The sequence below is a fragment of the Apostichopus japonicus genome, chromosome 17 (assembly GCF_037975245.1).
Source record: "Apostichopus japonicus isolate 1M-3 chromosome 17, ASM3797524v1, whole genome shotgun sequence".
NCBI classification, from domain to species: Eukaryota; Metazoa; Echinodermata; class Holothuroidea; order Aspidochirotida; family Stichopodidae; genus Apostichopus; species Apostichopus japonicus.
In genome coordinates, this window is record NC_092577.1 from 11,337,210 (window position 1) to 11,349,626 (window position 12,417).

At 36.7% G+C, this 12,417-nt stretch overlaps 1 protein-coding gene across 2 annotated transcripts in view; it reads left to right on the top strand.

Annotated features, from left to right (window-relative positions):
• LOC139984814 (uncharacterized) overlaps positions 1 to 11,590 on the top strand; it is a 34,147-nt gene extending 22,557 nt beyond the window's left edge. The window contains exons 1-2 of one of the 2 annotated variants that reach the window (XM_071998894.1): positions 1,817 to 2,077; positions 5,846 to 11,590. In XM_071998894.1, coding sequence (XP_071854995.1) covers positions 5,865 to 8,048 — 2,184 coding nt within the window. In that variant the 5' untranslated portion in view covers positions 1,817 to 2,077; positions 5,846 to 5,864 and the 3' untranslated portion in view covers positions 8,049 to 11,590. Of the gene's footprint in view, positions 1 to 1,816; positions 2,078 to 5,845 lie in introns of those variants that run through there. The other variant, XM_071998895.1, reaches the window with a different exon arrangement.
• The last annotated feature ends 827 nt before the right edge of the window (positions 11,591 to 12,417 follow it).

Genomic DNA, 12,417 nt, shown 5'->3' on the forward strand with positions numbered 1-12,417 from the left:
TTTGAGGATTGTACAATATAGCCTACATACATAAAAATGGAATCTAAAACTTGATTTTTCTTTGTAAATTTTAAGTTTAAGTTGAGTAGCATGCTTAATCATAATAAGAAGTTTCAGAGGCTCTCGTCCTCCAAATTATTCCTAGTGTAACCAGAGCAAAACCTGGTTAAGGTTTTATTGCTTTAATTCTTATAATGATAATGAATATATTAACGTTTGATTGAGAAGTTCCCTCAATTTTCACTTTTATTGCTAACTAATTCATGGCAACAGTTTGTGGTCAGGTTGCCCTGTGTGACCTGCTATTTTCTTATCGAAGTTATATTTATGTGTGGTCCTTGTTTACTAGGAATACATATGCTGGCTTCAAGAGTATATCTGAGTTTCCAATAATTAGACGAGAAGAGAGGAGGGACTAGGTTTGAGATGGAGGTGCACCAGATTAAAATTTGTTCTTAGACTAACAACAGTGTTAGAATAGAGGACCTGTATTATTACTGATCACCCGAAGCAATACCTGAGTTTTGAGTTTGTAGCATAGTTTGGGAGTGATACGGGTGATTGGTGTGTAATCAGTATCAACATATTCAATTTTCTGATTGATACAACAGCTACGAAAACTGAGATGTATTCTTCTTCATATATGTAGCATTTCTCCACCCCCCCCCCCCCAACCGCACCATGATGAAATGTTTTAGTGATTATATGGGACATCTCAGTACAAGCCAAATTTAAAGAAGCTGTAGGTAAACATTCCATACTCTGGGCTGACATTGTTCAAACTCTGGGCTGAAATATGCACGTCACTGATTGCTGTTGAAGATGGACTCAGTGAAACAGGGCAAGGCGCTAATAGAGGTGTCTTATGTAACATCTACACCATCTCAAGAAAGATCTTTCAAAACGTGGACAATATTATAATCTGTCATGGTAAACTTAACAGCTAGGTTAATATTTGATAGCCTCAAGAAAACAAGTTGAGGTTCGCTAAGTAGTTTGGTGTGCAAAGGATTTCAAAGCTGGGGAATTTGGCCGGGAGATTAAAAATGTCCCCAACTGTTTTGGGTGTAGGTCTGAACATTGGTGGAATACATAGAATCAGTTGAAAACGTCAAATAGTGCATTCTGGGGCATAAATTCAGGTAGATACAAGTAGCTCTTAATGTAAGTTTGTGCTTATGAAAACAACTCGATAATTTCCCAGACTGATTTAGATAGTGACATGATCCCCCACCCTTCGGAAAGAAAATTAAACTTTACACGTCAACTGGTGCATTCTGAGGCATATCTAGACTATATGTCTGTAGAAGTAGCCTTAAAGCAAGGTTTTGTTACTAAATAGTTTGAGGTTACAAAGGAAGGTGGGTTGGAAGGTACATACGTAGTAGTGGTTCTATTCGTCCCCAGCAGAAATGCAAAAGTCCCCCAACTGAACCCCCCCCCCCGACTGACGAAATTTGGGCAGCTGGTTTTTATTCATTTTCTCACTCAGTCTTCTTTGGGAAGTCGAAAGTTTTCAGAGACTAAGCAGAATTATATTGTTATATTTCGGTAAACTAAACAGTGCGCAGCATCTACGTATTACGGAACAAGGTAATAATTGTGCAACTTTGGTACACAGTCTTTTGGTGTTTAAATCATAAAATGTTTCCTTCTAAAATGTTAACCAATAATTCATCTTTGCAAAATATTTTGTAGCTTATACCCTTATAAGCATTATAAACATTTAGCACGCCTACGTTTATAGACTATGAAAAATCGTTGATCCGTGACACGCCCACCTGCATTTGCATATTGTCACCTTTTTTTTTCAGGAATTCCCCACTTTGTTGACAACTTCTTTTTATCGTGACCTCAATGATTACTTTGTAATACATCACAAAAGGACCGTTTCGAGTTGTATTATACTTGCAAATAGACAGGGTACAGTTTAACAACACGTCATGTAAACGAGATACCGGTAATTCATACAAGAAAAATGGTTGTAAACTGTGTTATGTGCAGTTGTTGTTATATTGCTTTGAAGCACAACATTTTTGACATCAACCTTTGGGTGATATTTTTACGATAGAATTAGGTAAGTGAGCATTCACTCCAATATATGTTATGTCTTTTTATGTCTACCATTGTCCATTTGCTATGAAACAGAAATCGTTCAATATATGCAATGGCTAGTAAGTATTTCCTCATTGAGAGTCTCTTTATTGGGTTCCATCGTAACGGCTGTATTCTATATTTTAGCGCGTTACGGAATGAACTAGATTATGGTTTATGTTTGTAATGCATGCAGCTTCATACTAAAATATATCAATCATGATGGTGCAGAACAGTTTTCCGCAATTTGATGAATTGAAAATCATTGACTTCTAACAGCCAGACTGTAAACAGAATGAATCTGGTAACTACTGAAAATTGGAACTTCAGTATAAGTCCAAATCAGAACTAGAACAACTGTATTTGTATACAAACACGTGTCATTGTAGTGCACGGTGAAGGTGAAAGTTAGTTATTTGTTGATATTCAATGGAGGGTCTTAGTTACTGCACCCCTCTTTGAAGTGGAGTGTACTGGAGTGTACTGGAGTGTACTGGAGTGAAGTGGAGTGTACTTTGAAGCGGAGTGTACAGCCTAGTGGTTAACGCCGGCGTCTCCCAGTCATGAGATCCCCGGTTCGATTCCCCGCCGACAGCAAGGTGTGTCGTCTGGCAAGGGTGTTGTTCAATAACAACTTCCCGACATGGACGTTAAATGGATGTGTGCCGAGAGATTGGCTTCGGTCAGCTTGCGAGTCTATAAGCCTCCATGGCTTCTTTCGCGAGTTCCTGCTTGCGGGAAGATCACATATACATACATACATACATACATACATACATACAAGTTATTTCGGTCACGAGGGAGCCAGTTCGGCGTTTGGTCCTTTAACATAGACCAAAGCTAGGCTATATTGTGTGATGTTCATAAACAGTACTCTAGCTAGCATGTACCTGTAATATAAACAAAGAAATGATGAATAAAACCATCACAGATTAACCGGACAACCAAGCTGCCATCACGAATCACGCCTGTTTAGGACGTGACAGAGAATAAACTGAGTCCTGGGCACTGATTTGTCAAATCGAGCAACATGTTAACGTTACTGTATTCTCGCTGCCAGTTGGCGAAAATGTATAACATACGGTGGTTTACACCGAAGACCTGATACACTATTAACCTAACAAATGCACACATGTTACACTCTCCGGTCTATTAAAAACTGCTTGGTCAATTTCCTGGCCCTGCCAGAATATTATGCCATTCACGGCTTACCGTATACGTACGAAGCAGCTACCTGTGGAAAATAACTATCACTGGGTAGTATAAAGTGTCATTACGGGCAAGCGCACTTCAGTAACGTTACATGTGCCTATGTTGCAAAAGCTGTCATAGTTCAGATAACGCGAAGTCGTTGCGGTTAAATACGGTTAACATTTGTTGCTTGCAACTTTTTGCAGGATGTTTTTACCTCAAATTCGTTCAAATGTTACCTGTCTTGTTTGATTCGAGAATAACGAAACAAAGTAGTGAATTTGACATATTGGTTTGAAGAAGTATGCTACTCAAGGGGATCTATTTTCTTTACAGAATTAACTGTTAGCCGCCACAATTCTTTGTGAATCTGGGTCTGAATTTTGTCTACGTAGCCAACCTGTGAATTTAGGTTGCTTTGAAGAGTGTATGTTCAGCTGGCATTCACCAGCCAACCATGTAGATGATGGAGCGGGCAATATATCCCAATATTGTAGCTCGCATGCCTACTGCAATAACTAAAGATCTTTCTTAAGTTGATCATAAGTGAGCAAGGTTTCATTTCGAAACATAATTGAAACAACAAATGTGAAGTGTTCTAGGCTAACTCAACATCACATCTATCTGGTAAAGACATATTGAGGGTTGAACAAAATCAAATGTTTTACGAGATAAAACACAACTTACAGTCACTAAATTTTCAACTGGAGACGATGAAACGAATCTACAGTCATACTGTACCTACATGGGACAGTGATCCTCCGTTTGACGACGAGATAAACAAAATCGAAGCAAAATTTGCATCAACACAAAGTCTTAATAAGTTTGAAAGATGAAGTAAGTGAAAATGGAATTCATTTAGCATATAAATCATTCATAAAACGTTCTCTCCAAGCGGCATAAGTAGCTAGAAATGTGATCAATTTGATTAATATGGAGTAAATGAAGGTAATAGGCTAATCCAACTTCAAACAAAAATGTGTTTTAATATTTTCTAAACACGATAATCACATTTATCTTTATTACAATCATCTTTTCGGGTAGAAACTAGATATAAAAGGGTGTAAGGATATATAGTAGGGATATGATATAAATAAACTGCCTATGATGTTAAAATCGAAGTTAATGATAAACTCCGACTTACACAGTGACGAGCGCAAAGGGGTGGTCGCATGGCTAGGGTGTTCAACAGTATTTGATTGAGGAAGCCTTTATGTTTACATCGAAAAACAGACATATCTATAGTCTAAATATCATTTGCCATATATTAATTTTATTTTGCTGGGGAAAACCCCGTAGCCCTAGATATGATAGTGTTTCAATGACCCAAGGACCACATGCGTTCCTTTATCCTTCATTCGCCTTGGTCCTTCTACATAGATGCAGCCCCTAGACGGGGGGGGGGTTGCCGTGAGCATGAACATAAATAACTAACGGTAGGCGATAGACACTGACAACTAGAAGAAACGGCACTTTTTTTGATAGTCAGAAATGGCAATATATTGTATAGTTGTAACTGTACAACGATGATATTTTCATGACAAATGATAGTGCTTCATAGATATATGAAGACCTGCCTGTTCAGCACAGTGGCGTGTCTAGAAGTATATCGGTAAGGGGTGTTAGACGAAAAATGATGCTATCATTCCATTATTGTTACTACATCTGTGTAAACCACTTTTGCGTGCGAATGGAGACCCATTATAACCTTAAATACATAATTTCAGAAATCTGAATTTAATTGCAGATATCTACAATTAATTAGAGGTATCTAAAATTTCAAACGTGCGTGTGTTATAACATGTAAACAATTTGACCCCGAATGGAGATGTTGTGTTTATATTAATGACGACAATCAAGTTCGTGATGTGCGGAGCTTTGACTAATAATGTCATTCAATGAATCATATTTAGCATGTTCAGAGAAATGTCGTTCTCTGGTTAATATGGCTAGAGGAGAAAACCTTATGATAAGTAGATCATACGTTGGTATAAACATAAGTCGCCTAGCAAGTATTGAATATACCTTGGGTATTTTTTTTTAAATTTTTACAATTTCTATTCCATCCTAGTTTGGTTCGGTATTTCTGTTGAGAGAGGAGGCATGGGTGGGGAAGGTAGGCAGGACCACCCAGGGTACTGCCATGGACTCCTGCATTTTTCAGTTTTACAATCCCACAAACTTCCTCTTTGGCGTGATAAAACTAGATCTGCAAGTTTTAAGTAAGTTTAATTGCATGTTTGATATTTTTTTGGTAAATTTTCTTATATCGGACTTTGGAACTGAGAGCGCTGATATAAGCACAGAAAAAATAGAATTTTCAAAGATCTAAAGAAGTCTATCCACTAAACTTTATTCAAATAAATGTCTGTGAACGAGCGTTCACCTTCGACATCACTCACTCCCACCCCGCCTCCCATCGCGGTATTTGCATAACTGCATTATGATATAGCTAGAGAATTTCACCAAACATATAGTTTAATTAATGCTTTAGTATTCCTAATGCTCGCGACGACTACAGCAGTATTTGAAAATTTCTATATTATATTGTAAATTGCAGAATCTCGTCATCGAGACCAATGGCTTCGTCAACTCCTCTCACGGATCTGGCAGAGAACTTCTTCATGTGTTCTGTTTGCTTGGATCAATTTAAAGAACCGAAACAGTTACCATGTCTTCACCGATATTGTAGAAATTGCTTGAAGACACTCATTCAAGCAAGCAATGATGGAATGCTTAAGTGTCCATTGTGTGAACAGGAATACGTGATACCAGAGAAAGGGGTTGACGATTTCAAGACCAACTTCCATATGAAGAGTGTGCTTGAGTTCATACAGTTGCAAAAGTCTTTTGAAGATAAAGAATTAAAGAAATGTGTAAGCTGTTTGAAGAATAACAGAGTTTCAGCTTATTGTTTTAAGTGCAGAGATAACTTGTGTGAACAATGTTACAAGGTTCACGCCATTAGTAAAATGTTTACAGATCACAAAACCCACATTCTGAGGTTAGATAATATAGAAGCAAAGAATATGACACTGGATAAATTAACATCACTAACGGAAGATCCCAGGTGCCATATCCATGACAAAAAAGAAGCACAATTATGCTGCAGTTCTTGCGGAAATGTACCAGTGTGCATAACTTGCACATATAATAAGCACAAAGGTCATGACCTGCATGACGTCACTGCAATAGCAAAACGTGAAAGAAAACTACTGAAACAAGAACTTGCTGAATTAAACAAATACAAAAGTAAACTATATGGCCTACCAACGAAATTACAAACTACTACACAGAATCTGCATGAAAATGCCGTGAAAAAAACAGTTAGATTGATATATCAGCACCAGCAGCAGACACACAAGATTAACGATCAACTTGCAGAATGTACTAAGAAACGAAAGAGGGGTTTAGAGGACATCGAAAGCAGAAAAAAGGATAACGATCATTTGATAACTCTTGATTTTGAAGAGGAGTTGAGCAAAGTGAGAGAGAAATATGACAAACTCAGGAAAACAACGAATCAAAAATATGACAAAGAATCTGAAGAGTTTATAAACAAATGTGATAAAACTGAGGGCGAGCTCTTTAGAAAACTTGAAAGCCTAGATGCTAACTTCAAGAATTTGACAACAGCAAAAAACCTGCTTGTAGAGCAAAATGAAGATGAACTAAAACAAATAAGAGAATTTTGCGAACAGATTATTAAACGGTACGAGAACTTCACAGCAACGTCTTCATCTATTCTTGCTTCTAAAGACGATTGGACAGACGCCCAGTGTATCCCTGATATTAGAGCAGCCTTTGAACCTCTGATACAAGAAATGAAAAAAGAATATCCAGAGTTAAACTCTTCATCTGATTTCGATATCAGTGATATAACAAAGGTTGTTATTGACAACGTCACGATTGCTCAGCATAAACAGTCAGTGGTTGAGGTTGCAGGAATCAAAGTTAATAATGGGTATTTCTCTGGTATTGGAAGCAGAGGAGATGTCAATATTGTCATAATTCATAAGCCATCTAAAGGGTATTTATACATCAATGTGTTCAACAGAAAAGGAGAAGTACAAAGAAAGGGTCGGTTCAAGATTGATGAGTGCTTAGCCATCTGCGGTTTTGTATTTGGGATCAAAGCTGTAACATGGAATTTGCGGAGTGAAATCGGTATATATGATGTACGTGATGGTTCATATAGGAAGAAAAACGTTCGTAACGTCATCAATAGTCGGTCATCTGATCAGTACATGAGTTGTGTAACTACTGATCCTGTGAAGAATCATATTATTGTTGGTACTTGCAGCAGAAATGTTTATGTATTGACTGCTCAAATGAATTTCAGTCACATGATTACACTACCAGATGTAATCGATGCACCTTGTGACATCGCTGTACATAGAGGGAGTTTCCTGGTCTGTGACAGTTCGTGTTGTACAGCATATGCAGTCACTATGAAGGAATCACAGAGTAAGCTGATTTTAAAATTCACCAAACCAGATCTTAATGGATTGGACTGGAGACCTACCTGTGTCTGCACTGACAAAAATGAGTTCATTTACATGATATGGAGAGCAGCCACCTTATGTAAGCAGAAATGTATTTTGGTACAATACAGTCAGGATGGCCGAAAATTACTCACAACAAGATTATTATATGATAGCGTTCGCTATGTATCAACATTAGAAGAGAACGGTATGGAAAAACTTCTAATAGCAACATGGAAAGAGGGAGAGTTTTACACGTACGATCTAGTAGTGACGTAGATTTTTGCAAATTATTTCAAGTCATTATTAGAAGCCACCTTAGAACTTCAGGGTGCTCTCAGCTTAAATGCAGAAATTTATTCATCAAGGAATATGACTTTAATTTTCTATCGCAATTTTTTGCCTTAGTTTATTTGTGTTGTTACTTGTGGTTGTATTTCCCGACAGGCAGATTATATCTAAAAATACATAAGTATTAATCATATTAGTAAATGTATTTCAGCATCTGGTTGGAAGAAGTGATACCCTAGTAGTATTTTCCTGGTGAGAATTACATATCTCACATTTGAAAGTCATTTTTTAACTTCCAAGTTGTTTCCGAGCACATTCCGTTGTATTGGCATCAGCACCATTGACTGCACCTAAACTGATATATCACATCCACAGTACTTGATACACACACAGAAACCAATTTAAACTAATTAAAAAACTGATAAAGAGTATCGTTGTACATGTATCTCTGAGTGTACATGTTAGACTATACCGGTACATAGTTCTAATATACACATAAGCCAATCATCAGTACTTAATACACACATAACTAACTTAAAGTATTGAAAAGAACATCTCTACGTAGTTATATCCACTGCTAACTGTACCTGTTGAAAAGAAAAGTACATCGTATCCGTAGTACTTGATACTTACAAATAGCGATCCATATAGTATTTAAAAATATTGAAAAGCACATCGCTACGTAGTCACACCACTGCTTCGCTGGCTGAACCTAATAAAAACGAGTGCATCATGTCCGTAGTACTTTATACTATCCATATATATATATATTACTATATATGCACATACTTCTTCACTAATTATTGAAGTAACTTATTACTAAGGAACACCTTACATATATTAGGTCAACGGTGATTAACAGCTATCAATTTTTCCATCAAATTGAAAAAAAGTAAACAGATAATTGCTTAGGCTAATTTTAGGTTTCATACACATTTCAATTTACTGTATGTTATTCCTTTGAAGGAATATGTTAACATACAGTCTTAGGTTGTACTGTTGGTATCTTTAAACGTTTATTGAATGTTATTCTATCCAACTGCAAAAATTGATCAAACATCAAAAATAATATTTCAGAACCAAAATTAGTTACATTATTCAAAAGATTTGTTTGTTTTATCAAATCTTCTGTTTTAATTCGAACAATCCTTGGCGAATATTTAAGCGTAAATATCACTGACATTAGTTTTCTCACAAACATCGTCTTTTTCTACTCAACAGCACGTCAGCTTTTGGGTTGTTGATTAGATCCTTTGCTGATCTTTTATACCAGACTTGGTGAAGTTGTAACAATTACGAGGGGTACAGGTTTCATTAACATCTGGAGGTCAAAGGTCATTTGTGGTCATAAATGGTGAAATCATAAAATTAAAAAAAACTACTACTCCTAAGGGTTATTTTTGATGTGCATTACACTTGGTGATAGTGATCAATATATGACTGGTCGTCAAAGGTTTACCTTATCAAAGGTGAAAAGCCAAATAAGTCAAAGCAAACCATATTTTTTAAAAGCCTACCCGTCTTTGAGTTTATGTTTCTAATTTTGGTCAAACTTGGTCATATTGAACAAAAAGTGATTGGTCATGAAACTTACACTTAACTTTCAGGTTGAATATATCATTTGCGGCCTAAATGATCTGAATTAGGTGAAAGTGACACAAAAAGCTAATCCATAAAATGTGTCGATTAGCTTTTCATCAACCATTGGTCATGCTAATCTCAAGGGATGGGTTATTATCGTTGTACTTAATCTTAACTTGGTCAAAAGAGGTCAACATATTTTATATGGTGTGGTTGTAACTTAGTGACCGTGATTATAAGATTATATTGTTGATCCGTAGGTCAGTGTCATGTGAGGTTCCTCTAGTCAGCTAGTATGCCACATCTCACCAAAAGAAAACAAATCCAAATCTAGGCTGTACTGTCTTGATACAGTACAATTAATGCAACACGTTGTCTTCCTGGCTCAAGTTTCATTAATGAAACCAATGAAACGACAAAACGCCACGGTAATTAAGAGGTTCCTGCTTTTGATAGGCCGTGGGTAAAAGTAGGAAAAGTTATTTAAAAGTTGTTTATCGTTACAAAATCATGGTGAATACACGAAAACTGTATATTTGTTTGATGATACATATTATTTTCCAAATGTGAAGGACCTTGACGTTCCATGTACAGTGCAGTAGTGACTCATTTCCGCACTGTCCACACAGAACAATGATGCAATTTGTTAAGGGATAACACATATTAATGTATAGCACAGTTAGTGTGCCACTCCCTATTTTCTAACTAATTGCGAGAAACACAAAATCGTTTGAATATTTGTTGAACTTTGCGAATCTGATTATCAGCTGCTGTAAACGTCTGTAATTATAATACGTGGATATGAGTTAACTATCAACTTTTGTTAAGTTTGGATTTTCTTTAATGAACTCTGTAACTTCATGATGATTGCGGACTATTTCCAGGCCCGTTGGCTAAGGCCAGGTTCTACAATCTTACCATTCTTGGGTTGTATGGGAGTTGACTTAGGCTAGCGTAAAATGCAGCACATGTACATGTACTACGGGATATAAATAGCACATTTAATTAATCTTCATAGTAATTTATGGGGGTTGTTTAAGTAAAGAAGTATACTATAACTTAAGAGGGTATAATGGTTTAAAGAATTTTTTGCAGTTTCACTGTAGAAACATGTATCCACGTGAGGAAAATAGCATTCTGGGAGATCGCCCTCACTTTACTTCAAAATGGCGGATCTCATGAACTGTAATTAGACTCATTCCAGTTGCATATATGGAGGGGTTCTATAAGTAGTGGACTGTGGACTTGTTTTATAATGTAGCCCTACCTTTGTAATACTTCATTGTTTTGAAGTCACACTTATGTCTACTTTGAGTTAGTATTCTCTTCCTTCTTAAAAGGATGCATTTTACCGGCAGTCTTGTTTTATATGCTGTAAGGAGATACATGATAACTTTATGATTGGTGATTTAGTCTTAAAGGGATAGCATGTTTATAGCTGAAACTATTAACCTTCTCTTTAACCAATTTCAATTGACTGCAGTAATTGCACCATGCATTTCGTCAGTCATGCATTTCACCTTTGGAGGTTTGAACTTGAAGCAATATAGTACATCACAACCTGTATATGTTGGGTAGTCAAAGTAGTATGTGGTCAATATTATTTTGATGACGCAATGGTCGCAACTACTTGTACTTTAAATATTGTTCTACAATGAATTAACAACACTGGTCGTTGAATTGTTAATATGTCATAATGATGCCCATTGTATGTTTCCTTTTAGAATTGGTTTTAGGTGATTATTGAACTATTTCTGGGATGTTTAGATGTGTACAGTGTATAGTTTTTTATTTGTATTATTATTGTTTACTTTAATTTATTTACAGGTGAACAAAAAGTCCGGTGACAATTTATAGCCACTGCTCTCTTTAATATGATTTTACTTTGATTTGATCTTGATCTCTGTAGTTGCATGTTAAATGCCTTGCGCTACCAAACAAGAGAGGTAATATATAAAACACTGCTTCTTTGTATTTTTTCCACGACATCCTTACACAAATATAATGTTCCCATGCGTCATAGTTGCACATTAATGTTTGAGAGGACAAAATGGTGGCCACTTCCCCAAACTGATGAGTAAAAAATAGAGTATATTGCCAAGTCTGCACATATGATCAGGGACATCTAAATACTCGTTGTAAATTGATATTGATACCTTTTTTCATTTCATGAACATAAAAGTCTTATCAAGGCCACACAATGTCAACAATCTAAATAGAGGTCGCTGATGTGGCAACGTTATAATCCCAATTTGACCCCCGGGAGGCACAATGAGCAGAAAATATGTTGTAATAGTCATGTTAACAGTAGAATGTAATTTAGAAAGAAATAACCCGACCACTTCCGCATCCTACCCTGTCCCCTCCCTTACCCGATCATATCCCAAACCCATACCCCATACCCCATACCCATACAACCCCATTCCCATACAACCCTATAAAACCCGACCCCATCCCCAACCATACTCCAACATAATGGGAGTGTTAGTTCAGTGGTTAACGCCGGTGCCTTCGTATCATAAGGTCCCCGGTTCAAGTCACCCAAGACTAATGTTAGTCGTCCAGTTACAGAGTTGTTGACAATTCATAATCATGGACGTTAAATATGAATGTAAGAGACTGGCTTCGGTCAGCTTGCGGCTTTGATAAGCCAATGAGGCTTCTTTGCGAGTTCCTGCTTGCAAGAGGATCTAAAATACATACATAACACAACAAAAAACAGTTGAAATGCAGCCGCAGTATTCCCTTTAATTTACTGGTAGTAAAGAATGAGGGA